This window comes from Phascolarctos cinereus, unplaced genomic scaffold (assembly GCF_003287225.1).
Source record: "Phascolarctos cinereus isolate Bilbo 61053 unplaced genomic scaffold, phaCin_HiC Scaffold_2;HRSCAF=192, whole genome shotgun sequence".
In the NCBI taxonomy this organism is placed as follows: Eukaryota; Metazoa; Chordata; class Mammalia; order Diprotodontia; family Phascolarctidae; genus Phascolarctos; species Phascolarctos cinereus.
Window position 1 is genome coordinate 405,294,708 of NW_027555625.1, and position 27,330 is coordinate 405,322,037.

At 39.5% G+C, this 27,330-nt stretch overlaps 1 protein-coding gene across 2 annotated transcripts in view; it reads right to left on the reverse strand.

The window, feature by feature from the left end:
• LCP2 (lymphocyte cytosolic protein 2) overlaps positions 1-12,746 on the reverse strand; it is a 68,285-nt gene extending 55,539 nt beyond the window's left edge. Inside the window, exons 1-3 of one of the 2 annotated variants that reach the window (XM_020992325.2) lie at positions 12,457-12,746; positions 10,410-10,472; positions 2,244-2,290 (exon numbers count right to left, since the gene is read on the reverse strand). In XM_020992325.2, the coding sequence (XP_020847984.1) occupies positions 2,244-2,290; positions 10,410-10,472; positions 12,457-12,534 (188 nt within the window). In that variant the 5' untranslated portion in view covers positions 12,535-12,746. The remainder of the gene's footprint in view (positions 1-2,243; positions 2,291-10,409; positions 10,473-12,456) is intronic. The other variant, XM_020992324.2, reaches the window with a different exon arrangement.
• Positions 12,747-27,330: the final 14,584 nt, after the last annotated feature.

Genomic DNA, 27,330 nt, shown 5'->3' on the forward strand with positions numbered 1-27,330 from the left:
TAAACAACAAAAACCCATCTTCTCTGCTACTACCTGCTCCACACCCCCAGGCATTATGGGTGACTTGCATGCAAAGGAATCCTTAGCTTTGCCATGTGACCTGTAACTAAAATGTTAGGATTTTAGGATTCTTCCATTTTCCCAGGGGACCTTCCCTTATATGTTGTCTTCTCCAATTAAAATGTGAGTTTCTTAAGTTCGAGATGTCTTTGCTTTTCCATTTGTTTCCCCGGTATTTAGTCCAGCGCTTTGCACGCAGTGAATGCTTAATAAATGGTTTTTCATTCATTCATGCGCTATATGGTCCTGGCAGACTGGCCTACTTGTTTCTCCCACTGTTGCACCTTTGCATTTGATGTTCTGCACAGCCCTCTCCTCACCTCTGCCTTTTAGAATCAGACTCAGCTCAAATGCCACTCTTGCATGAAACCTGGCTTGAACCCCAGGGCCTCTAGTCCCTTCCCCGCAATGTTACCGTATTTGTTGTGAAAGTTTTCTATGATGTTTACATGTCCATGCTGCCTTCCCCAGCCTCCTCACGGTCAGATTCTCTCACCTTTTTTTTCTTTGTATTCCTAGTCCCCAGTTAGTGCACGGCACGAAGAAGGAACATAATAAATGTTTGTTGATTGATTCCTTCCTCACTTCTTGCTTACTAAAGCTTTGTTATTGTTCAGTCCTTCTCAGTCATATCTGACTCTCTATGACCCCATTTGGGGTTTCTTGGCAAAGATACCAGAGTGATTTGCCATTTCCTTCTCTAGCTCATTTTAAAGATGGGGAAGCTGAGGCAAATGAGGTTAAGTGACTTGCCCAGGGTCACACAGCTAGTAAGTGTCCAAGGCCAGATTTGAACTCAGGAAGGTGAATCTTCCTGACTCCAGGCCTGGCACTCTGGCCACTATTCCACCTGGCCCCAATTAAAGCTTAAGGTTATTGATAATGAAGCCAGAAAATCTGAAGGAAGCACTCGAAACTCAGAGGTTCTAAATTCTAGTCTTGACCCTTTTCCCCGGGTGCTTCTTCATATGTTCCTGGATAAGTTTCTTAAATCTCTTTGTTTCTCCATATGGAAAATAGATTCATTGGTTCTAACTCTTTCCTGCTCAGGGTCATATTTGGTAAGAGTTCTAACACCATTCCTACCACTCTCTCATGGTGACACGGTAGAAGTTTCACTCTTCATGACCTTGGTATTCCTAGGTTTGTCCTTCATCATGTAGTTCATTTCCTTTGCGTTTATCTCTTTAATAAATACCGTCACGAAAACTTCACAGGTCTGAACTGAAATCCACAGGTTTTAATTTTGTTTTTAGCTTAGATTTGACTCCAAAAGTTTAGGTCTTTTCTCCCCTCCTGTGACTAACTTCTCTTTTGGCTCTGGCTGACTGGTCTATTTTCCTCCAATCCCCACCCCATCTACACCAGGATTTCAATCTATACTTGCTTATCCTCAAGGAAGGGTCATCTATTCTAATTCTCTCAATTTACATAAGATCAACTAAGGTTCCACATCTAGGTCTCCTGTCTCTCAGTCTATTGTTATTTAATATGGAGTATTAAAAGTGGAAAAATTAAACAGGGCTTCTAGTTTAAGTTCCTCCCTGTGATAGCAGCCAAACTCTGAATATGGTTCAAGTGAACCTTTGTCCATACCTGTCTTTGACCTCTTGCTTTAAAAAAAGGTACAGTGGAAAGAGCGGTGGGTTTGTAATTAAAGGACTCAAATTAAAATTTTGACTTATTTGGGCAAGTCATTTGACCTTTCTGGGCCTTAATTTCCCAAACTGAAAATCAGTGGGTGATACTAGATGACTTCTTCAGTTGTTTCCAGTTCTAAATCTGACCTTGGTTACCCAACACAACGTCTCATTTCCTGTTACTGACCCTATTCCTAGATATTCTGTTATCTCTCCAATTCCAAAAGGATGGCTCAGGGACCTAGGTATCATCCCCTCAGGACACCTTAGGGTTTGATTGTCCCTAAAACAACCTGGTCTTTGATAGACCATAAATCCAATCATCGTCAACTAAATGGGCTGCTGGAAGATATTCTATCTTCCAGAGAAGGTCAGGCTGGACACCAGCCACTCCTTCCTCTTCAGTACTCTAGTCATTCTCTTTATTTCAAAAACAAGTATATAAGCCTTATAGTTGATAATGATTTAAAATGGCTTCCCTTCATCTTAATTTAAAATGGGTCACTTGATAAGAGATATTTCATAAGAGATAAGAGTACTTACGGTACCCGGAGCTTGGGAAATTTCTGAATATCATTCTCAGACAGGTTCTGAAACAAAAATACAAATGGCATATTATTGGTCCAGAATAGAGACATTAGGGGCTTTTACCCTTTCAGCAGGTCTGGTAAATTAGGTTGCAGTGGAATCACTCCTGAGAAGGAATTAGGATCTGTCTGTCATTGCCTCTTACTCCTTCCTATCAAAGAAGCCTCCAATCCATATTATTTGAGTATTCAAGTTTGTCTAGTATTCCCCTTATAGTTTTTTGGAGGAAATCCAAGGCTCCTTATCATCTGTATGATTTTTCATCTGTCAGATGGGCTCTTTTGCAATGGCAGCAGCACTAAACCTTGGAAGGCTGGGCAAGGGTATCTGAAGAGGGCATAAGATCATAGATGGGGTAGAAATGATCATGGAGGCATCCGGTCCATCCTTCTCTTTTATTGATGAGAAAACAGAGGCTCAAAGAAAGGAAGTGACTTTCCCAGGGTGACACATATAAAACGTTGCATTGCTGGGATTTTCATCCAGTTCCTGTGCCTCCAAACCCTGCATTCCTTCTCCAACTCTTCTGTCACTGTTTAGTTCAATCCTTTTTTGTCGAGAGCAAATGGAAGAACATTCCACCACATAAATTCCTCACTTCTTCAACCACTTTACCAATCATTCAAAGACTATGAGAGGGGCAGCTGCTAGTCACAATATTTAACATCAGTCCAGCCTTAGTTTTCATTGGATGCTTTCTTTCTCCTCTACTGTCTCATTTAAATCTCTTGGGAGTCCCGTGAATTAGGCAGCTACTACAGTTTCCATCTTATAGAAGAACAAAATGAGGGTAAAGGAGATGGAGGAACTGGCCTGAAGTCATGGAGATAACGAGCTGAAAGAGCCAGCACTCCCATCTGGGGCTTTTGTTTCCTTGTTCATTCATTGTTCATTAAGCTTGTAGCCTATTAAGGTCGATATCCAAGTGAGCCCAATGGCAAGTCTCATGAAGATGCTGTGCTTCGATCAGGCCAACTAATGTTGCTGCTAGGCCTCATAGCTACTTGTAAAGGGAATGGGCATCAGGGGCTGGGCACTGATGGAGGCTGCAGCCTGGGGGTGTCAGCCACAGTGACCCTGAGTTATTCATCCTTCAATCAATCAGCCAAGAAGCATTTTAAGCATCGATTATGTGCCAGGCACTGTTCTGGGCACCGGGAATACAAAGACAAAAGTGAAAACAGTGTCTGCCCTCAAGGAGCTTATCTTTTAGAAAAGGAGACAAAATTTACCTCGCAGTATAAATACAAGGGAAGTGGAGAGCAGAGAGGCACTAGTGACTGAGGCAGCCAAGAAAGACCTTGTGTGGATGGTGCTTGAGCTGAGCTTTGAAAAACGCTAGGAATTCTAAGAGGCAGATATGAGAAGGGGGAGATTCCAACCCATGAAAAGACAAGTATGAAGCACCTTCTATGCACAGCACCCCATTCATTCCCTCCCTCATTTGTTCACAGTACGAGAGATAGCCTGATACCATATAGGGATGATCTCAGATTCAGGAAAATTCTGATTCCACTCCCTTCTCTGATATTTACTAGATTAGAGATGGTGCATATCTAACTTCCCTTAACTTCTCATTGCCCCAGGCAAATCTCTAAAAATATAAATTTCTCCTGTTGTCCATCTGCCTTGGGGGGGGGAGACTACACTTAAAGGTCCATACCAAGATAAAACCACATGTTTGCTCTCCGTTGGGACTCCCCTACCCCTGCCAAAGTTATATCATGCACTGTGATGAGGCAGAATTTGTTGTGAGCAAATTCCCATGTTCTAGCTAAACTCAGTCTCAACTATTTATAAGCCTGGATCTCTGATTAAGGGTAGAGAAGTTATCATCGCTGTTTCACTCCCCTCCTTCCCCCTCAGGACACAGAAAGAGCTAATTTTCTAGGCATTCCCAGTTCTCTCTGAGAGTCCCAGACACTTGCCATGTGAGTTTGGCAGCTCATCAGCCTGCCAGGATCATAGATCCCAAGCTTTGCTTTTTAGGAACAGTATTGATCACATGACCAAAGCCAGTAACAGAGAGAAGCAAACAGCTAACAACAAACAGCAGAAGCAGCAACCATTAGTACTCTACATATGATCTCTCACAGGACCCTCACAACAATTCTCACAACAGATGTTGTTATACCCATTTAACAGATGTGGCTACTAAGTCTCTGAAAGTTTAAGTGATGGGTAAACATGAAAGAGAAACCATAAGGGATGCAATAAAGTTAAATTGTTTACATTCCCATATGGGACTTTATCATTAATAAAAGAAGTCTGTATAATTAGAGGAAGTTAGAACTTAGTTGGAACTTAGAAGAAGTTAGAAGAAGTTTACATAGAGGGAGGGCACGAGTGTGAGTCTATTATGTTGGGATGATTCCCCCCCTCCTCCAAAATGAAGAGTTGAGAAAGAAGGAGGGGGGAAGGGAGAGGTAGAATGGGGAACATTTTCTCACATAAAAGAGGTGTTCAAGGAAGAGATTTAGTAGTGGAGGGAAATATACAGTTAATAATTATAACTGTGAATGTGAATGGGATGAACTCATCATAAAACAGAAGCAGAGAGCAGAACGGATTAGAAACAAGAATCCAACAATATATTGTATTCAAGAGATACACTTGAACAAAAAGACATATGCAGAGTTTAAATAAAAGGCTAGAGCAGAATCTGTTATGCTTTAGCTGAAGTAAAAAAGGCAGGGGTAGCAATCATGATCTCAGACAAAGCAAAAGCAAAACAGACCTAATTAAAAGGATGATCAGGGAAAATACATTTTGCTTAAAGGTACCACAGGCAGTGAAGTGATATCAATAATTTTTGCAGTATTTTTCTGATAAAGTTCTTGTTAATCAAATATACGTATATACGTATACACACGTATATATGTTGAGTCAGATTTATAAAAATGAATCATTCCCCAATTGATAAATTGTTAAAGGATACAAACAGGCAGTTTTCAGAAGAAGAAATTAAAGCCATCTGTAGTCATATGAAAAAATGTTCTAAATCACTATTGATTAGAAAAATGCAAATTAAAACAACTTTGAGGTACCACTTCATACCTTTCAAAAATAACAAATTCTGGAAGGGATGAGGGAAAATAGGTACACTGATAAACTTTTGGTAAAGTTGTGAACTGGTCCAACTATCCTGGGGAACAATTTGAAACTATGCCCAAAGGGTTGTAAAACTTTGCACATCCTTTCACCCAGCAATACCACTACTATGTCTGTACCCCTAAGAGATCAAAGAAAAAGGAAAAGGATATATATGTGCAAAAATATTTATAGCAGCTCTTTTTGAAGTGGCAAAGAATTAGAAGTTAAGGGGATACTCATCAATTGGGGAATGGCTGAACAAGCTATGGCGTATAATTATGATGAAATACTGCAGTCTTTTAAGAAATGATGAGGGCATGGTTTAAAAAAATAACAACATGGTAAGACTTCCATGAACTGCTGCAAAGTGAAGTGAGAGCAAGGATATCATTGTGCAGAATAACAGCAATGTTGTAATGATGATCAACTTCGAAAGACTTGGCTAATCTGATCAACACAATGAGCCAAGACAGTTCAAAGACAGCATGATGAAAAAATGGCATCTACCTCCAAAGAGAGAGAACTAATGAACTTACTTTCTTTTTGTTTTTGCAATGTCGCTGATGTGGAAATACATTTTACATAATTTCACATGTATAATTGATAGCATTTTGCTTGCCTTCTCAGCAGGTAGAGGAAAGGCATGAGAAAGAGAGAGAATTTGGAACTAATTTAAAAAGAAAAGAATGTTAAAAATAAATAATAATTTTTTTTGGGAAAGAAAAAAAAGATATGAAGAGTAGAATGGTTGCAGCGATGGCTTTAGAAAAATCTGAGAAGACTTACATGAACTGATGCAAAGTGAAGTGAGTAGAACCACGAGACCATTGTATGCAGTAACAGCAATACTGTAGGATGATCAATTGTGAATGATTTAGCTAATCTGATCAAGACATAATTCAAGACAATTCCAAAGGACCTATGATGAAAAATGCTATCTGCCTCCAGAGAGAGAACTGAAGAAATCTGAATGCAGATTGAAGCACACTTTTTTCTCTTTTTTTTTTTTTGCTTTTTTGTATGTCTTTTTTGCAACATGGCTAGTATGGAATTATGTTTTGCATAACTTTACATGTATAATTTATATCATATTGCTTACCTTCTCAATAGGTGGGGGAGGGGTGGGAGAAAGGGAGATAATTTGGAATTCAAATTTTTTAAAAAATGAATGTTAAATTTTTTAGTGTATATTGGAAAATATTTAATGAAATAAAATAAAATGGCAAAATTAACTGCAAAAAGTTAGTTACTTTATAAATAACTATCATAACAATAGCTAGCATTTAATTCTCATACTCTATGCTGGTAGCCCGGTGCCCATTGGCAGGGATATTGGGGCATGAACTTTTTAGCCATTTAAGCCCTGGTCCCTAGAGACTTAGGGTCTGCAGATGACACGATTTCTCAGGATACCCTCATCCTTGTGTTAGCCATCTTTAAACACAGTGAATCAGGAGTCTTATGTGCTTATTTATGAAGTGGAGGTGGGGGATGAGTAGTGCATATTTGCAAGAATTGAAGGTGTAAGGTTAGTGGTTAGCATCTAGGTCCCATTTCTTTATTTAGCCAACTTGTTTAGGGAATGGAAAACCACCATCAACTCAGTTGATTGGTTACCAGCACATGGATATCTTGTTCTTCAAAGCAGGGTAGACTAAGCTATCTATTGGAGTACTGTCATCAGGCTAAGGCAAGGTTGTATGGAGAAATACAAAGATTTTCAAAGACTGATGGAAGTCATATTTCGGGGTGTCTGAGAATGTTGCTTAGCTAATAACCCTTCTTCAGTGAACACCGAGATGCCCCCGCAGAGCATATGCATAACCCAAGTTTGGAGTATGTTCTAGGACAAAAAACTTTTGGCTACTGTCCCCTTCTCTATTCCCTCTTTTGCTTTCCCCTCCTCCTTCATTTCATGGATAATCAGAACATCCTTTAAGGTGGCCAGAGACCATAGGAGCTCAAGTAACAGTTGGGAGTTAAAGAGATCAGAAAGAGCAGCCCTGATCTTATCAGAGTAGTAGAGGAAACCATTTCTTCACAGGAGAATCTGAAGTGAAACTGAGGCCCACAGAGGGGCTTGGGAGGGCCTGGAATCATATAATCTCAGAATCACAGATGGTCAGATCTATGGGTAGTACCTTAAAGATAGCCCTGCATTTTACAGAGGAGGGAATAGAGGCTTAGAAAAAGTAAATATCTAGGGGGTCACACAGATAGTTAGTGGTCAAGATGAGATGAAGACAAGATTCCAGATCCAGTTATCTCTTCCCACAACACAACTACATCAGCATAACGTAGTTCATGTGAGAGGCTAAGAACTGGGAGATAGTGAATGGAACTCAGAATGGGGGATGCCTGGTTTGGAAGCAGTTTATATGGGGAAAAGTCTGGGGTTTTTAGTTGGTGACACACTCAGTATGAGTCAGTCATGTGATAGAGCTGCTAAAGCAACTAACATAGGCTGATGTTGCATTAATAGAAGCACAGTGTCTTAATCAAAGGAAGCTACCGTCTCACTGTCCATTTTGGTAAGAGCACCCCAGGAGGACTGGGTTCAGTCCTGGTGTCACATTTAAGAAAGATCTGGACAAGTTATAGTGTATTCAGTGAAAAATGGTCAAGATGATGAAGTGGCATTATGGGGAAGGATTGGAGGGCTTACCAGTGTTTAGTGGAGAGAACAGAAGAAGAAAGGATAAAGGAGAGACATGATAGCTATTTCTGTTGTAGGGGTATCATATAGAAGAGAGACGGTTGTTCTACTTTGCTGTAGTGGACAGAGTATTGGACATAAAGTTAGGAAGATCTGAGTCCAAATCTTGCTTTAAATACTTACTAGCTATGTGACCTCTAGGCAAGTCATTTAAGCCTTTATCTACCTCAATTTCTTCATCTCTAAAGTAGAATAGAATTTCCCTCAGAGAGTTATCATAAGGATCAGATTAAGCATATATGTAAAGTGAAATACAGATGTTAGCTATTGACTATTAATACTCTAATACTGCAGTGGGAATTCCTTTCAGTTTTGTAGAATTCAGCCCATCCACATCCACCCATTTTGCTTGTCTCTTGCCCATGTCTCTTCCCATAATTTCAAAATCTATCATTCTGGGAGGCTTCCTTGAGTTATCTGGACATTACAAGTACACCAGCAGAGTATGTGGGCTGTCCATTGGTATTCCTCTTGCTGCCTAGCCTGGTTTTTCTTCTTTTCCCATCATATATTTTATTTCTCTGACATCCTCCTGTACATTGCTTCTCCTGTGCAATTCTTTGTTTGTGATGTATTTTAACCTGCTTACACCCATTATATATCATGTGTTTGGGATCAATATAAGAGAAAAACAACAACTTTGAATGACTAGAGCTATTGAGAAATGAAAATGGCCGTTTCTAGGAAATAAGGAGAAATATTCAAGTAGAAGGGGTATGCAGGAGGTATAAAGTTGGATTACATAACTGCTAAAATCCTTTCTGATGCTAATTCCATGACTAAGTTGCTCCCCCAAATCCCATCCTTTCATGGAAACCTTCCCCAATCCTTCTTAATTCTAGTGCTTTTCCTCCGTTAATTATCTCCTATTTATCTTGCATATTTGTTTGTTTGTTAGCTCCCCCACTAGATTGTAAGCTCCATGAGGGCAAGGATTGTTTGCTTTTTTTTTTGCCTCTTTTTGTATTTCCAGAGATTAGCACAGTACTTGGCACAAACTAGGGAATTAATAAATGTTTATTGATTAATTGACTGATTGATTTATGGGGAGCTCAGGGCTAAAGTGACTTCCCTGTACTGAATCCTACGAGGGCACACCTGCTCCATGAGTATCTCTGGGGAAGTTTCCTATTTGGCTGAAAAAAAGTCAATACATCTTTAGCTGTGCAATAGTCATGGGAAAACAAAGAGCCTGGAAAGAGGGTTTAGTGGAATCACAGTGACAATTGGTTACTATTGTGATTTCAGGGGTAATTCCCACAAACTTATGCTCCCAACTATGAAGACTCTATCATTAGAACTTTGCCGTTACCCAAAGGCTTTGATTCTTGTAAAAGTGAAAATTGTCCCAGGAGTGGAGCATGAAGCTTTTCGTACAAATCGGTTGTATCAATTCCCTGCAGCCAGAGGGGGGAGAGAATGTCCACACCATGAATTGATGGCTATCCAAGAGTATAGGCCCTGGTCTATAAGTCTACCGACCCCTGAATGTAAATGTATCATGATCAGTGTTCAGGCACCTGCAGTTGATTCACTCTAGATTAAAGCATTTAGCTTCCTTTGCCTGGCCTAGTAAAAAACCCCATAGCTCCATGACATCTACAAGCCATCCAGAACCAGATAGTGTCTTGGACCAAATGGGATTCAGTTAGCTATAATGCAACTTTGCTTGGTCTAGATATGGCAGTGAAGTAAAGAACGTATCTTCATTGTATTTTAGTACCCAATTATCAGCCCCGCATTACTGTCCATTTATTTGTATGTGTTCATATATGCGCATGTTGTCTCCTCTAATAGGATAGAAGTTCCTTAAGGGCAAAGAATATTACATTTTTGTCTTTGTATACTCAGCTCATAGCACAACTATTGGCACAAAGCAGGCACTTAATGAAGGCTTGTTGATTGACCCTTTTTGAATGAATACGTGTTCCGTTAGTGACTTGCCTGCCTTTATCCTCATCATTCTTATATTCAGCTCAGTGTGTGTGTCTACATTCCTACTCTCTGAATTTCCAGAACCTGTCTAGTTTAGCTATTACCACTCAGTTATGCCTTCGTGTGAATGAAAGATTTGAAAGTGGAATGTTTTGAGAGAGAGAGAGAGAGACTGGGCACTTAACCGGTGATGCTCAGAGTTGGAGTGGGGTTGGGATGAGGGCACTGAAAACAAAATTTTTCTACTTCTCCATTTTGACTCATCCTGGTCCAGGATCACTGCATTGCAAAACCAGTGGGGTGGGGCAATGGGGAGAGGAGCATTCAGATACTATCATTCCAGAGAGAAATGTAGCCATGTAACTGGCCATGCTTACCAGAAACCTTGGACCACTTATGTGGTGCTTCTTCACTACCTTCTCACAATCTTTGTAGTTAAGCTGCCAACAGAAAGAGAAAGAGCATTGTCACGAGCAGGCAAGAATCATCCTTCATTCCCCCTCCTCCATCTTCAGATCACTCTAGGAGCCCAACCATGGAGGAAGCAGCTACAGAACAGCCCTCACTCTCTTCCCCAAATGCTGGGGATTTGCCACCACTCAGATCGCTACAAGACACTTTCACTAGCTCTCAGACTTCTGCAATGCAAAGTTCTCCATTGAGAGGGTTGGAGAACCAGCCTATGAAGGAAGAGGTTGCTGTCACATTGGTTTATGGAGAAAATATTGACATCATTCCCTTACTAGCTGCTTAAGCCTGAACCTTCTAGCTGAGTTTTCATGTCCTCAAGGTCTTTACAAATTGTTTCTCTTATAAACACATGCCTGATCATGTCTATCAGGTCTGTATTCTAGGGAAAGTCAAATTCTTCTACTTATCATCATCGGTGGCTGAAGGGTCTTTGCATAGTGCTGGCTTAGACACTGATGACTTTAATTCAAGAGATATAAATGGAGAGCCCTACCAGCCAGATTCTAGAAAACAAAAATCTCTCTCCCATTGCATTCCATTCAGAAAAAAAATGCATACAAGGGTTTTGAAAATTTGAGCCAACCTTTCCTCCTTTTTTATTGATTGGGAAGATAAGGACCAGAAGTGAAGAAGGTTGTCCAGTGTCACACAGCAAGTGATGGGTAGAGCTGGAGGTCAGATCTCCTGGCTCCTGATCTAGTTCTTATGGACTATTCTGGGCTTAGAAGTCATTTTGCTTCCACTTCCTCCCATGAAAGTCAATTAAAAAATACAGAGCTCCTGCCCCACAAGCTTTGTTGGGATAGAATGGACAAGAAGGGGGATTGCCAAGAAATAGAAAATGTAGGCCCAGCTTTCAAGTTTACATTCAGTTGGGAGAGCAAAACCAAGCTGATGAAACCATTGAACAGGAATGTGAAAGCTTTTACATTTTCCTTGACCTTCCGGGCGCCTCCTATCTAGGGAATTAAGGGAGGTGAATAATAGTAGCTAACCTTTATAGACAGCTTAGTATTTGCAAAGTGGTCTACATGTATTATCTCATTTTATGATTAATGCATTTCTCTTCTGAAGGGGGAGCCTGAGGAAGTCTTTGGCTGGCTGCTTCATTAGGAAATGTTGCTTCCCCTCCTCTTTCCTCCTCTCTCCTCCATGATTAAAACAACCTGAGTTCTACTATCTCATGCCTTTAATAACTCCACTGACTCTTGAAACTGAAGGCTGGTTTGAAAATTACTTGGTTCTCATTGTCACTTGACTTTGGCCTCTGGGCATGGGAGGTTTCCATGTTTTGGAAGGTCAGAGTTACCAGTAGGTGTTGCCAGTACCTTCTCTGGTCCCTGGAGTTAGACTTTCCCCACCCAAGATATGCACTTCTCTGTCTTTACCTTGCCCCATCAACCTTTCGTTCCCTTGTAGGGAAAACTAAACACCCCAGATTGCTTAGTAGAAGCCTGGACTAGGACTCAGGAAACCTGGGTCCTAGAACTTATTTTGCCACTAACTAACTCTATGGCTTTATACAAGTCATCTGCTCTCCTCTTTAGGCCTCAGTTTCCTCATTTGTCAAATGAGGACATTGAACAGGACAATCCCTTTGGGCTCTGACATGTTAGAATTCTACTCTGTCCCAGTCATAATTTGTAAAGTCTTCAATTCAGAAGAGGCTCAGAGTACTTTAGAAAGCATCCCCTTGCATTGACATTTGTATGATGTCAAATCAAATAAGAGATAAGAAAAAATGGCTGGCCAGGGATTTCTCAGAAATCAGATCTAGTCCAAGTTCAAAATCCAAGGAGAAAAGGACCCTGTGACTTGTCGATTGATTGTCTTAAAAGCCCAGCCATGGTCATCTGGGTAACCATTCAGTTTTTCCCCACTGGAAACATTTGTCACCCTTCTGTACTCCAGGGGAAAGATCCTTCTACCAAAAAAGGGGGGAAAAAAACTCACCTTCTTGAAGTAATCAGCCAGCTCATCAGGACCCCAGGCTAGGACCTCGGACCGGTAGGGTACATTACTCAAAGCCATTTCTGTCTAGCTCTTTGGAGGACCCTCACACTCAGGCCATGAGTGGGACACCCATTGACAGAGACAGTGGTGAAAGGCAGCGATTCTGAGTTTCCAGCAGCACCTAGATCTCCTTCACAGGACAAGACAATTTGATGCCTGCATTACAAGGCAGTTATAGCCCAGACTCTAACGGCTTCCTCTACGAACAAATATGGTCTCTTCTCAGAAAACCAGCTAGCTCGTTTCCTTTACCACTTCCTTTGCTGGGCTCTAAATAAGTAAACAAGGAAGTTCGGCTTGGGGGGAAGGCGGGGGTATTGAAATATGGAACATATATTCATCTTCTTGCCTGGTAATTTCCCAAGGGACTAGAAAGAGTCCCAGCTGAGGTTCTTGTCTCCCCAGCCTGGATGGGAGGTGCAATTAAAAGGACTAAACCTTTAAACATATTTTTAAATGCCAAGTTAATTGAATATTTTTCTGATAAAAACTAAGGCATATGTACGTATACATGAACAGAGGGCAGTTAATAATCATCTACTAAAGGACTTAATCTGTGCCAGGCACTGTGCTAACTTCTAAGGATACAGAAAAAATAAAAAAACAGAAATATAGACTTATTAGCACATGCTTAAGGACATTTGCACACATATGGCCCTTCTAGGCAATGGCTTACTAGATAATAATCTATTCTGAGAATTTACCTGACATAGCAATAGATTCAATAAATCTGTAGGGAATATTATTTGTTTGTTTGTTTTTTCATGATTTCTGTTTCTCCCCAAAGATTTATCAAAGGAACAAGCCACCCATAATAACTTGAGATTCCTTTGACTCTTGAGAGGTGATAATCAATCAATCAATAAGGGTTTATTAATTACCTATTATGTGTCAGGTACTGTGCTAAGAACTGACAAGAGTTATCTTTTCAAGGAATTGTGGGAAGATGGTGGTAATTCGGGCTCTCCTAAATTCCCCTACAAATAACTTGAAATAGTGCCTCAAAGTAAGTTTTAGAGCAACAGAAATAATGAAAAATCAGGACAAAGCAGTCATCCAGCATGAGACAGCTTGGAAAGGCTGTAGGAAAGATCTGACCTCCCAGGGTGGTGATCTGGACTGATTGAAGTGCAGATACCCACAGGACAGATACTGCTGGTCAGCAAACAGCAAGACCTTGGAACAGCTATGTAGGTAGCTGCCTTAGCTCCAGGAACTTTCACCTCACAAACAGTGTTTGAGCAGCTGATCAGGGCAAGATTGCAGGAGCCCTTCTCTAGTTCTGGCATTGGGATACTGACCAGATGTGGGCCCAGGCTGTGGCTGCTTGCAAGGAAAAGCTAACACACATTGGTGTCAGGGGTAGTAGAGGGGAAGGACCCTGCTGTTTGTGGTCAATTGAGGGAGAGAAGAGTTCCTGGTTTCGGTTCCAGGACAAAGGGGTGAGCTGAGGCTTTCAGCTTCTTGGAGGATTGCAGGGAGCAGAGAGTTTGGAGTGGCAGCCATAGTAGGGGGTCCTGATCAAGGCTCAGGGGCAGAGAGGAATACCTGAGGTCACTTACAGACCAAGGTGTGTGCCACAGGAGGAATGACAACACTTGGCCTTGGATTATCAAACTTTACAATAACCAAGAGGTCAACTACAAGTCAGAAACAGATACACAAAATACACAACAAAAAAGATACAATAAAAGATACAATAAAGATACAACAACACAAAAGCCTGAAGCCTAAAAAACAAGCAAACAAAAAACCTGAAGCCTGACATATTATCCTCCATACCCCAGGAACAGAGTCTGACTCTAACATAAAGTTAACAATCAAAAATAGGCCATTAAAAATAAGTTAAAAAGAGAAAACAACAGAGAAAGAACTAGACCATAGATTGCTACTATGGTGGTAGAGAAGATCAGGGTTCAAACCCAGAAAAAAACTAAACAGCTTCCTGTACAGCTTCAAAGAAAACTGCAAAATGGTCACAAGCCCAAAAAGAGTTCTTTGAAGAGCTTAGAATGGATTTTAAAAATCAAATAAGAGAGGTAGAGGAAATATTTTGAAAAAAAAGTAATGCAAGAAAATTAAGAAAATTATGAAATGAAAGTAAACCAATTGGAAAAAAAAATCCAAAAACTTACCAAAGAAAATAGTTCCTTAAAACTTGGGCAAGGGGGGGGAGGGAGGAAGGGAGAAAATTTGTAACCCAACGTTTAAAAACACATGTTTAAAATAATAATAATAATAAAAGGGAGAAAAAAACCTCAAAGCTTACAGACCCCTAGAACTAGCGCTGAAAACAGCTGTACAAAAATCCAGAAGTTTGGGAAAGTGTGCCCTCCACCCTGGAAGCAGAGCCCTACTTTAACAAAGAGTTAAAAGTCAAGAAATAGGGTGGAAAAATGAGCAAATACCAAGGGAGGAAAGTTTCTTTTTTCCACTCTTACAATGAGAAATTATTTTTTCTCTCTGGTATTAATAACTAATTATTGTATTACGACCAAGGTTTTCCCCCTTTTCTACTTCCTCATTCAGAAACGTACAAGTGTGGGAAATCTCTCTTAAAGATTTATCCAGCCAGGGTGGCTAAGATCTAATAAGACAGTAAAAGAAATTCTAAGCTTAAGTTAATGGGTGCGTTCCTGCTCATTGAGTTTGCTCAGACAGGTCTGGGGAAATGTGGATCTTCCCTTTTGTCAGACAGATAATATGGAAATTGATGTCTCTTTGACAAAGATTCAGGTGATTCAAATCACATACCCCAAGACTCTCATTGCAATATAGCCCACACTCTCATTCTAATATTAATTTTCTCATTAATTGTTCACCAGTTAGAGTTGATTGCCTCCCTGAGGAACACCTATTATTCCATAGGCATATGAACTGTGAGCCCACCACAATAACGGGGCTTTGGCCTAAGAGAGATGGCCAAATGACCATCATTTTATTAGTAAACTTGCTGGCCTTATTAATAAAATGATTATATTGCCCAGAAAAACAAACAAACAAACAAAACTTGGGCAAGGGGAAGTTAATAACTTCATAAGATATTAAGAAATAATAAAACAACATGAAAAAAAAAGAAAGGAATTTGAAACATCTCATTAGAAAAACAAATGACCTGGAAAACAAATTGAGGAGAGATAATATAAAATTTTTTAACTACCTGAAAGTTCTAATTTTTAAAAAAGAGTCTAGACAATACACTTCAAGAAATTATTAAAGAAGATTGCCCTGAAGTTCTGGAATTAAAGGGTAAAATAGAAATTGAAAAAAATCCACCAATCACCAACTCAAAGAGATCCCAAAATGAAAACTCACAGGAACATTAAAGCTAAGTTTCAAATATCTCAGGTCAAGAAGAAAATATTACAATCAATTAAGAGAAAAAAAAGTAAATACCATGAAGCTACAGTGAGGATAACACAAGATAGAGTGGCTTCTACATTAAAAAAAAAAAATGAAGAGTGTGGAATATAATGTTCTGAAGAGCAAAGGAGTAGGTTTTCAACCAAGAATAACCTACCCAACAAAACTGAGTATAGACCTTCAAGGAAACAAAAAAAGATACTTAATGAACAAAAGGACTTTCAGGTATTCTTGGGGAAAAGACCAGAACAGATAATTTTGACTACAAGAATCAGGAGAAACATGAGAAGATGAACATGAAATACTAAGTATAAGGGATTTAACAAGGTTAAACTGTTTACTTCTTATAACGGAAAAGGATATTTGTAACTCTGAAGAATTATCATTACTAGAGTAATTCAAAAGAGTGTATATAGATTGAACGCTTGGGATTGAGTTATTATGATGATGATGGGGTGATCCTAAAAAAATTAAATTAGGGACAGCTAGATAACAAAGTGGATACAGCATCAGCCCTGAAATCAGAAGGACTTCAAATCCAGTCTCAGACACTTGACCCTAGCTGTATGACCTTGGGCAAGTCACTTAACTCTGATTGCCTCACCAAAAAAAATAATAAATTGGATAAGGAGAGGTAAAATGGAGAACATTATCTCATACAAAAGAGGTATGAATAGAAGAATTGTTTACAATAGAGGGGAGGATAGGGTGGAGGGCAAACAATGTTGGAGCCTCATTCTCATTCAAACTGGGTTAAAGAAGGAATAGCATACATTTAGTAGGGTATTAAAGCTGTCTTAACTTACTGAGAAACAGGAGCGCAAAGTGATAGAACAAGGGAGGGAATCTTAGAAGGGAGTGTGTATTAAGAAATAGGAGGGTAAGGGGATAGGATAAGGGACAGATATTTAGAAGGGTGTGTGGATTAGAGAGGTAGTGGTCAAAAGTAAATTAGCTTTCTGAGGAGAATAGGGTAAAGAGAGAGAGAAAGAGAAGGATAAATAGTGAGGAAAATAGTATAGAGGGAAATACACAACTAGTAATTATAACTTTTATTGCACATGGGATGAATTCACCCACAAAATGGAAATGGACAGTAGAATGGATAGAAAACCAAAACCTAACAATGTATTGTTTACAGGAAACACATTTAAAAATGAGAAACACATAGAATAAAAATAAAGGGCTGGAGTAGAATTTTTTATACTTCAGCTGACATTAAAAAAGCAGGGGTAGCAGTCATGATCTCAGACAAAGTTAAACTAAAACAGATTTAATTAAAAAAGATAAGCATAAAAAAACACAAAAAAGAAATAAGCATGGAAATTACATTATGTTAAAAGGTACCAAAGATAATAAAGTAATAGCAATACTAAATATCTATGCACCAAATTCTTATAGCATTCAATTTTTTAAAGGAAAAGGTAATTGAATTACAGGTGTAGAGAGATAGCAAAACTATAATAATGGTGGATTTCAACCTTGCCTTCTCGGAGCTAGATAAATCTAACAAAAAAATAAGAAAGAAGTCGTGGAGATGAATAGAATCTTAGATAAGCTAGATATGATAGAACTCTGGAGAGAACTGAATGGGGATAGACAGGACTATACTTCTCAGTAGTACATGGAATCTTTATAAAAATTGACCATATATTAATATATAAATAAAAAGCATAAAACTTTATAGTTAAATACAGAAAAGTAGAAATATTAAATACATCATCTTCAAATCATAATGTAATAAAAATCACTTTTAATGAGGGACCATGGAAACATAGATTAAAAATTAATTGGAGAGGTCTTCCCCTCCCAGATTGATATTTTTGTTTGTTTGTTTCAACTAGGTAAAAAAGGTCATTCTTTGCCTCATTTCTTACATAGCCTTCATCACTGAATGAACATTGCTTCAGTCAAACTGAGACCTGGCAAAGACCTTAGCTTAAAAGGCCAAGTTCTCCCAATGTATCAAGGGCCACTTGTCCTGATCAATATCTTGCCACTGGACCCATATGGCTCTGGAGGGGAAAGTGAGGCTGGTGTCTTTGCACAGCCCTCCCTCACTTAAATCCAATTCATTTGCAAGCCATGGCATCATCTTCCTGATGTCATGGTCCTCTTCAAGAATGAAGGACACACAACATATACAACAGAAATGCTAGCAGTAGCAATAAGAGAAGAAAAAGAAGAAAGAATCAGGATGGGCAATGAACCAACAAAATCTTACAAGCAGATGGTAAGAGACAATTCATTAAAATAACCACAGATAATATAAAGTACCTGAGAGTATGCCTGCCAAGATAAACCCAGGAACTATATAAAAATGTAATTACAAAAAACTTTTTATACAAATAAAGTCAGACTTAAATAATTGGAGAAATATGAATTGTTCATGGGTGGGTTGAGCCAAAAAAAATACAGTTGACAATTCTACCTGAATTAAATTCAGTTCCATCCCAATTAAATTTTCAAAAAAAAAATTTTTATAGAACTAGAAAAAATATAACAAAATTCATCTGGAAGAAAAGGTCTATAATATCAAAAGAATTAGTGAAAAAATGTAAAGGAAGGAGGTTTAGCAGTGCCAGATCTTAAACTCTTAAACTGTATCATATATTTATATATATATATATATATGGTAACAATTATCCAAACTATCTGGTATTGGCTAGGAAATAGATAGGTGGATCAGTGGGACACAGTAGATATACAATACACAATAGTAAATGATTAACCTTGTGTTTGATACACGTAAAGATTTAAGCTTTGGGGGTAAGAATTCACTGTTTGGTAACAATTGTTGGGAAAACTGGAAAACAGTTTGGCAGAAAGTAAATTTGGTCCATATATAGACCAATATAGCCATTTTTTTTATGGTGGCAAAGAACTGTAAAATTGAGGCGATGCCCACCAATTGGGGCAATAGCTAAAATAATTGTGGTATATGATTGTGATGAAATACTACTGTGGTGTAAGAAATGATGAGCAGGTTGATTTTGGAAAAACATGGAAAGATTTTCATGCAGTAAAGAAGACTGAAATGAGCAGAACCTAGAAGAGAATGTTGTACATGGTGACAGAAATCTTGTTTGAAGAATAACTGTGAATGACTAAGTTATTATGAGTAATATAAATTATGAACAGGCAGTTTTAGAGGAAGAAATCAAAATCATATATAGTCACTTGAAACAATGATCCAAATCATTATTGATTAGAGAAATACAAATTAAAACAACTTTGAGATACCATCTCACACCTATCAGTTTGGCTAAAATGAAAGAAGGGGAAAATGACAAATTTTGGAGGGGATATGGAAGAAATAGGACATTAATATACTGTTGGTAGAACTGTGAACACACCCAATCATTTTGGAGAGCAATCTGGAATTGTGCCCAAAGAGTTGTAAAACTATAAATACCCTTTGACCCATCAATACCAGCATTAGTTCTGTTTCCCAAGTTGATCAGGGAAGAGGGATAAGAATCTATATGTTCTAAAATATTTATAGCAGCTCTTTTTGTGGTGACAAAGAGCTAGAAATTGAGGTGATGCCCATCAATTGGAGAATGGCTTAGTAAGTTGTGGTATATGATTATGATGGAATACTAGTGTGCTGTAAGAAACGATGAGCAGTTTGATTTTAGGAACATGGAAAGACTTGCATGAAATAATGAAGAGTGAAATGAGCAGAACCCAGAATGTTATATACAGTAACAGCAATATTGTTTGAAGAGTAAATGACTAAGCTATTCTAAGTTATGTGAATATTCGAATCAACTAGAAAGCATCTATGAAGGAAGATGCTATCTACTTCCAGAGAAAGAACTGATAAATAGAACCATGTATTGTATGGTTTCACATATATATGTGTCAAATGTTGGCTTTCTCTAGTGCAGAGTTGGGAGAAAGGGAGGAAAATATCTTGGAACTGAAATGCAACAAAAATAAAATGAGAGATATCTTTTCTATGTCTTGGTTTCCTCATCTACAGACTGAGGTTGGATTGGATTATGTCTACTATCCCTCTCAGTGCCAGCTCTATAAGGATGACCATTCCTGCAGCCTTCCTTAAATCAATCATTCATTCCAAGATTTACATATCCCAGAACACTGCACAACCTGTGTTTTTCCAGAGTTAGAAGGGAATTCAATGGCTGTCTGGTCCAGCCCATGCCTGGAAAAGTTTCTTCTCAGTAATGTAGCTGACAACTGGCCATGCAGCATCTGTTTAAAGACCTATGATAGGAGGGATACCACAATCACCCAAAACAGTCCTTTCCTCTTTGGGGTAATTTTATTTGTTAGAAATTTTTTCTTTACATTAAATCTAAATTTTGCCATTATTTTTCTGCCCATTGATTTCAGTTTCACCACCTGGGGCCAAACAATGGCCAATGGCCAGACCCTGAAATATTTGAAGAAAGTTATCCTACCCAACCATCCCTTAGTACTTCAACTGATTGTTATATGGTTCAATTGAAGGCCCTTTACCACTCTGGTTTCCCCCTTTTTGGATGCTCTTTAACTTATCAATGGCCTTCAGTAAACATGGTGTCCAAAAGTAAACACAGTACTTCATATGATATAAGAGCTGCCTTTCTTTTTGACATTAAGTCTCTCTTAAAGAAATTCAGAAATATCAAGCACCTGCTATGTGTGAGACCTTGTGTCATGGATTAATCTATTAATCTCCTCTAGCCTGACCTCAGGCTACCTTTCCAGGGTTATTACATTAGTCTTTTTTTTCCTTTTTTGGTGAGGCAATAGGGGTTAAGTGACTTGCCCAGGGTCACACAGCTAGTAAGTATCATGTGTCTGAGACTGGATTTGAACTCAGGTCCTTCTGACTCCAAGGCCAGAGTTCCATCCACTGTGCTACCTAGCTGCCCCATTACCTTACTCCTTGCATACTCAGCAGTTAAACCAAGCTAGTGTTTTTATTGTTCCTCATGAAACTGAACTCCATCTCCCATCTTGGTGTCCCCCATGCCTACAAAGAAAAATAAAACACAGCCACAAGCCATATGTGTAGAAACCTCTATTTTGGGGAAGAGCCCCTGACTAGCCATCCCTCATTGGCCACCCTTTGCTACCATGCCTTAGCTGCCTCTTGTCTCTGCTCTTGAAGGCTCCTGCCATCTGTGATGTCTTCCTGGAAGCTCCGTTTTTGGGAAGGGTCCCAGACCAGGCATTCTCCACCATGCCTCATGTGTTGTCTTCCCCCATTAGAATGGAAGCTCCTTGAGGACAACCCCCCATCTTCTGCTTATATTTGTAACCGCAGTGCTTAGCACAGGGCTGGCACATGGTAAACTCTTCACAGCTGTTGTTGACTGTCTGACTAAGAGTGTTTCAGTGTCAGAGGGATGATAAGACATGTACACAAGCAACATTAAAATAAGACTGTATATGATGTATCCATGTATCATACAGGCATCAAGTGCTAAGGGGAAACAGAGAACAAAGACATCACTCACACTGGGATGGTTAGGGAAGAGTTCACTGAGAAGATAAAATTTTAAATGGGCATTAAAGAATGGGTCAGCTTTTGGAAATTGATGGGGGGGTGGGGATTCCAGAACAAGATACAATATGAGTAAAAACATGGAGGTGGGAAACTTCAAGGTGTGTTTGTGTAGGGGAGGGTAGCAGTGGGAAATAAAGCCAGAAAAGTGAGACGGTCCAAATTGGGAGGTCAGGACATGCCATGCATATAAACTTCACAGGGCACAATCCTTGCAGTTGAGAGTTTTCTAGAGTTATAATCCAGTTACAATTCCATCTTCTTCCTAGTAATGGTTGTACTCTATGCCAGCAGCTTAACTTTCAGAAATTTCCAAATGGTACTGATTCCTTTATCTACTACCTTTCATATTGTAGAAACTAAAAAAAAAATAGTATTCATTCAATCAATCAAACAGCATTTATTCAGTACCTGGTCCCGTTCTAGGCACAGGGAGCACAGATACAAGAGTGGGATTTCTCTGCCTTGCAGGAGCTCCCATTCCCCTGGGGGAGTGAAGCAAACTGTTTACAAATAAGAAAGCACATCTGTACACAATTGCCGAACTGAGTGACTAGTTCTAAAGCTCAGGTCTCTCCGTGCCACTTTCCACTCAATACACTCTGAAGGCTCCCTGTTACTTCTAGAATTAAGTATGAATTCTTCTAGCCTGACCCCAGACTACCTTTCCAGGGTTATTAAATTACTCTTCACACACTCAACAGTTACAACAAATGGGTCTTCTTATCGTTCTTCACACAATTGGACTCCATCTCCCATCTTGGTATCTTTTCATTGGCTGTCTCCCATGCCTAGAATGTGCTCCCTCTCTCCCTGGAAGAATTTCTAGTTTTCTTCAAGACCCAATTCAAGCACCACCTTCTGCAGGAAGCCTAATATCTACAGCTACCTCTCCCCTCCCCCAAATCCCTTACATTTATTTTGTATGTATTTTAAATATATCCATATGTGTACATACTGTTTCCCTCAACAGAAAATAGGCTCACTGAGAGCAGGGGATATATCTCTTTTGTATTTCTATCCCCAGCAACTAATACAGTACCTGCTACATGGTAGGTACTTACCAGGTGTTTGTTGATTTCTTAATTGATTGATAAAGGATATGCAGTTATCCTACCCTTATGATCTGAAAAATCCACATAAATTTTTTTTTGGCCCTCCCTTAGTACCAGAGAAGAAGTCTGAATCATTATGGTATCAAAAGATAAAATATGTTGATATTATACAATATATACATATACTTTATGCATTTCTGAGTTTCTAAAATTCTTCTGTGTGATCTGCTGACCTTTACAAAACTCCCCAAAGGTTCCCATTTAATTTCCTATGCCAGCCTGCAACATATCAAAACCACAATGGGAAAAGTTGAGATATGGAAATGATAACTGTATAACAAAAAGCTACACAGCGATTTAGATTAAAGTAGTTTGAGTGTGTCCCAACTTCAACATTGGAGTCCTGGCCCTTTTCAGCAAGTCTACTACTGGTGCTTGTGAGAAGTGGTGCTGATCATAACCTTTGAAAAAGTACTGTTTGAATGTTGTTTACCACATTGAGGAGGTGAAACTGAGCTTTGGCTTCCACATCTAATAGAACACATTAGGATTACATTTGAACAGATTTAAATGTGTGGAAAGAACAGCATCTAATGGGGCTGCCTGGCAGTAATCACCCAGTAAATCTGGTCATTTTAGACATCTCATTGAGTTCGTTTAGCAGGCAGTATAGTGTAAAGGAAAGGAACTGGATAGGAATCAAGAGTGGAAAACACTGCGTCTGCTACTAACTAGCTGTGTGATCTAGGGACAGTTCCTTAACTTTTGGGACTCTGGTTCTTCATTTGTGAAATGGGGCTAACAATGTCCAGTTACCACTCTGGTAGGTTACGCAGATAAAATGACAGAATAGACCAATCAACATTTATTAAGTACTGATTGTTGTTCAGTCATTCAGTCTTGTCCTATTCTTCAAGATCCCATGGACGATAGCACCCCAATGCCATTTGTGGAATTTTCTCAGCAAAGATACTGGAGTGGATTTACCATTTCCTTCTCTAGTAGATTAAGGCAAAAAGAAGTTAAGTGACTTGCCCAGGGTCACGTAGCTAGTGATTGTCTTAGTTCATATTTGAACTCAGGTCTTCTTGACTCTAGGCCCAGTACTCTATCCCCTGAGACACCTCACTGCCTCCTATTAAGTACTTACTGTAGTGTGTACTAAGGGCCATTACTGTCTTCTTCTTTCTGTGTGCTATATATATGTGTATATATTCTATAACATATGTACACATGTGTATATTATACACATATATGTGTGTACACATTATATGATAACTTATGCATATACTATACCTTTGTGTGGATATGTGCATGTATATATATTACATATGTATGAATATAAAGTATTATAATATATAATATATAATATAATATAGAATATGATATATGATATAATATAACATGACATGGCATGATATGACATGATACAATACAGTACAATACCATACAATATAATATAATATAATATGATATGATATGATATAATACTTACATCTTGTCAGATGTATACAGAATCAATACAAGGTAACCTTAGAGGGTAAGGCTTTGGAAGCAGTGGGACTGGGGGAAAGAATCAGGAAAGGTCTCCTGCAGACTGTCCTTTCAGCTGAAAAAGGAAGGAAGCCAAGGATTCTGAGAGTTAGGATTGAGAAGGAATAATATTTCAGGCATGAGAGGCAGCCAGTAAAAAAAGGCTCAGAGACGCAGTATTGAATGTGAAGAACAGCAAGGAGTGTGACAGGATGGCAGAGTGTGAAGTGAGTGATGTGAAAGACTGGGAAGATAGGAAGGGACTAGACTGTGAGGGCCACTGGAATTTGTTGAACCAGGGGGGAGGGGACGTAAGGGAGTGACGTTCCCATCACTTCCCAGGTCACTCCCCTTCCTTCTTTAACAAGTTTGCTACATGGCTCACAACTTTTCTTTTCTCCCTGCCCTCATACCAGAGGAACTCAGCATGCATATCGACTCTTCCTCAAACACCCTAACCATTCGGTCCCTCGATATACTCACTTGCCATGATCTCCTCCTCCTCCCCACTTAGGCCACACACAAACATGTCTTACCTTCACCCTAAAATGCAGCACCTCCACGTTCAAAACTTCTGAAACCCTCTTCTCTGACCACAATCTATTAGCTTTACATCTCTCTTCCTCTCTTCCCTACTCTTTGTCCATGCACTGTCCACCAAATATTTGGCCCCTCAGCTCTCTCCCAGGCCAGCTCCTTTGCATTAGCCGCCCTCTCCTCTTTTCCCCATCTGGCTTCTTTGGTAAACTAGATGAAATCGACACTACCTTCCTCTCTTGAGTTCCTGGCTCCCTTTTCACATCACTGATTATACCACGCCAAGCCTCAGCCTTGGATGACCCCCATCATCTGCTGCTTTCGCTTCTACACATGTGCTACTGACCAACAGTAGAGAAAAATCACACAACTATGCTGACTAGGCCCACCACAGATTTATGTTATACAACCTTAAGTGGGCTCTCACTGATGTCAGGCAATCCTTCTACATCTCCCTTATAAATTTACTGCCCCACTTTCCATAGGGACTCTATGGCTCCCCCTCTCCCATTAACTCATCTGAGAACCTTACTTCATACTCTTCAGGAAAAAAATGAGGTCATTAACCATGAGCTCCCTCTTCTTCCCCATCTCATGTCACTCACATGCTTTCCGCTACCATCCCCTCCTTCACCCATCTCACCTAATGAGGTGGCCTCACTCTTTACGAAAGCTAACCTCTTTTCCAGCTCAAGCAATCCTATCTCATCTCTTCCCTCCACCAGATTGCTCCCTCTGTAATTCCCACTATATCAATTTTTTTCAATCTCACCCTCTCTACTGGCTCATTCTCTAAAGCCTACAACCATGCCCAGGTCTCCCTGATCCTCAAAAAACTCCTCACAATTTTCTCCCCACTAACTATGATGCTACATCTCCTCTGCCTCTTGTGGCCAACTTTCTTGAAAAATCCATCTACAACGAATGCCTCCACTTTCTCTTCCTTCACTCTCTTCTTAACTCCTTACAATATAGCTTCTAACCTTATCATTCCATCAAAACTTCTCTCTCCAAAGTTACCAATGATCCCTTAATTGCCAAGTTCCGTAGCCTTTTCTCAGTCTTCATTCTTCTTGACTTCTCTGCAGCCATTGACAGTGTTCATCACCCTCTTCTTGTTGATGCCTTCTTCTCTAGGTTTTTGGAATATCACTGTTTCCTGATTCTCATCTTATCTATCAGTCCTCAATCTTCTTTACTGGATCCTCATAGATCATCCATCCACCCATAGTCACCCCACAGGGTTCTGTCCTGGGTCTTTTCTTCTCCCTCTATGCCTACTTCACTTCTTGACCTCAGCTCTCCTGTCCCAACCTCTCTGCTGACCTCCAATCTCACATCTCCAGCTGCTTTCAGACATCTCAAAGTAAACGTCCAGTAGGAATCTTAACCTCAACATATCCAAAACTTTCCCCTCAAATCCCACCCCTTTTTAACTTCCCCATTAATGAAGAGGACAACACCTCTCTCAGCCCCTCAAATTCACAATCAAGGAGTCATTCTCGATTCCTCACTATCTCTCACCCTCCCCCCCATCCAATCTGTTGCCAAGGTCTGTCAATTTCACCTTTGTACATCCCTCAAATGTGCTTCCTCCTCTACTCTGACACTGTCCCACTCTATCGTAGGCCCTCATTACCTCTCACCTGGACTACTTCAATAGCCTACAAGTGTCTCCCCATTATAATCCATCCTCCACTCACCCCTCAAAGTGAGGTTCCTAAATAAAGTATGGATGCAATCATGTCACTCCTCTCCTCAATAAACTTCACTGGTTCCCTGTTACCTCCAGGATCAAATATAAAATCCTCTGGTTGGCATTCAGTGACCTTAATAACCTAGCCTCCTCCAGCCTTTCTTTCTTATTACACCTTAACTCCCTGACACACTCTTTGATCCAGTGACAGGCCTCCTTTCCTTTGTTCCTCAAACAAAATACTCTCTTCCTAGATCTAGGCATTTTTTCTGGCAGCCTCCCATGGCTGGAACACTGTCTTTCCTTCTTTCTGATGATTGACTTCCCTGGCTCCCTTCAAGTCCCAGTTAAAACCTCATCTACAAGAAGCCTCTTCCAACCTCTCTGAATTCTAGTGCTTTCCTTCTGTTAATTATTTCCTCCTTATCCTGTATAGAGCTTGTTTTTCCATATCTATTTACTAGTTGTCTCCCATACTGGACTGTGAGCCCTTTGTGGAGAGGGACTGCCTTTTGCCTCTTTTTGTATTTCCAGAGCTTAGCGTAGTGCCTGGCACATAAAAGGCACTTTATAAATAGTTATTAACTGAACAACTGATTGACATGGTCATATTTATGTCTTAGAGAAATCAGTGATTTGTAAGATGAATTGGAGTGAAAAGAGAATTGAGGCAATGAGACCTAATTAAGAACCTATTCAACATTGACTCACCCTCAATCAGTTGCACATTCATTTCACAGTCTTTAATATGATACCTATGTTTTTTTGGCATTTATTTTTTACTTTGTGAAATAACTCAAGTAATAAAATTTGAGTTACTTTCAAAATTTGTAAATTTGAAATAAACATCTGATTTGATTTTATTATGGATTATAGAGAAAGGCAAGTAATGATAAGGGACTAAACCAGGGTCAAAACTGTGTGAAGAAAGAAAGGAGCATATACAAGAGATGTTGTGGACACAGAAACTACAAGATTTGGCAACTGATTTGATCTGTGATGTAAGTGAGAGTGAATCGACAAAGATGACACTGAGGTTGTGAAATTGGGTGAATAGTAGGATGGTGAGATCATTCTCTGTAATGGGGAAATTTGGAAGATGGTAGGTT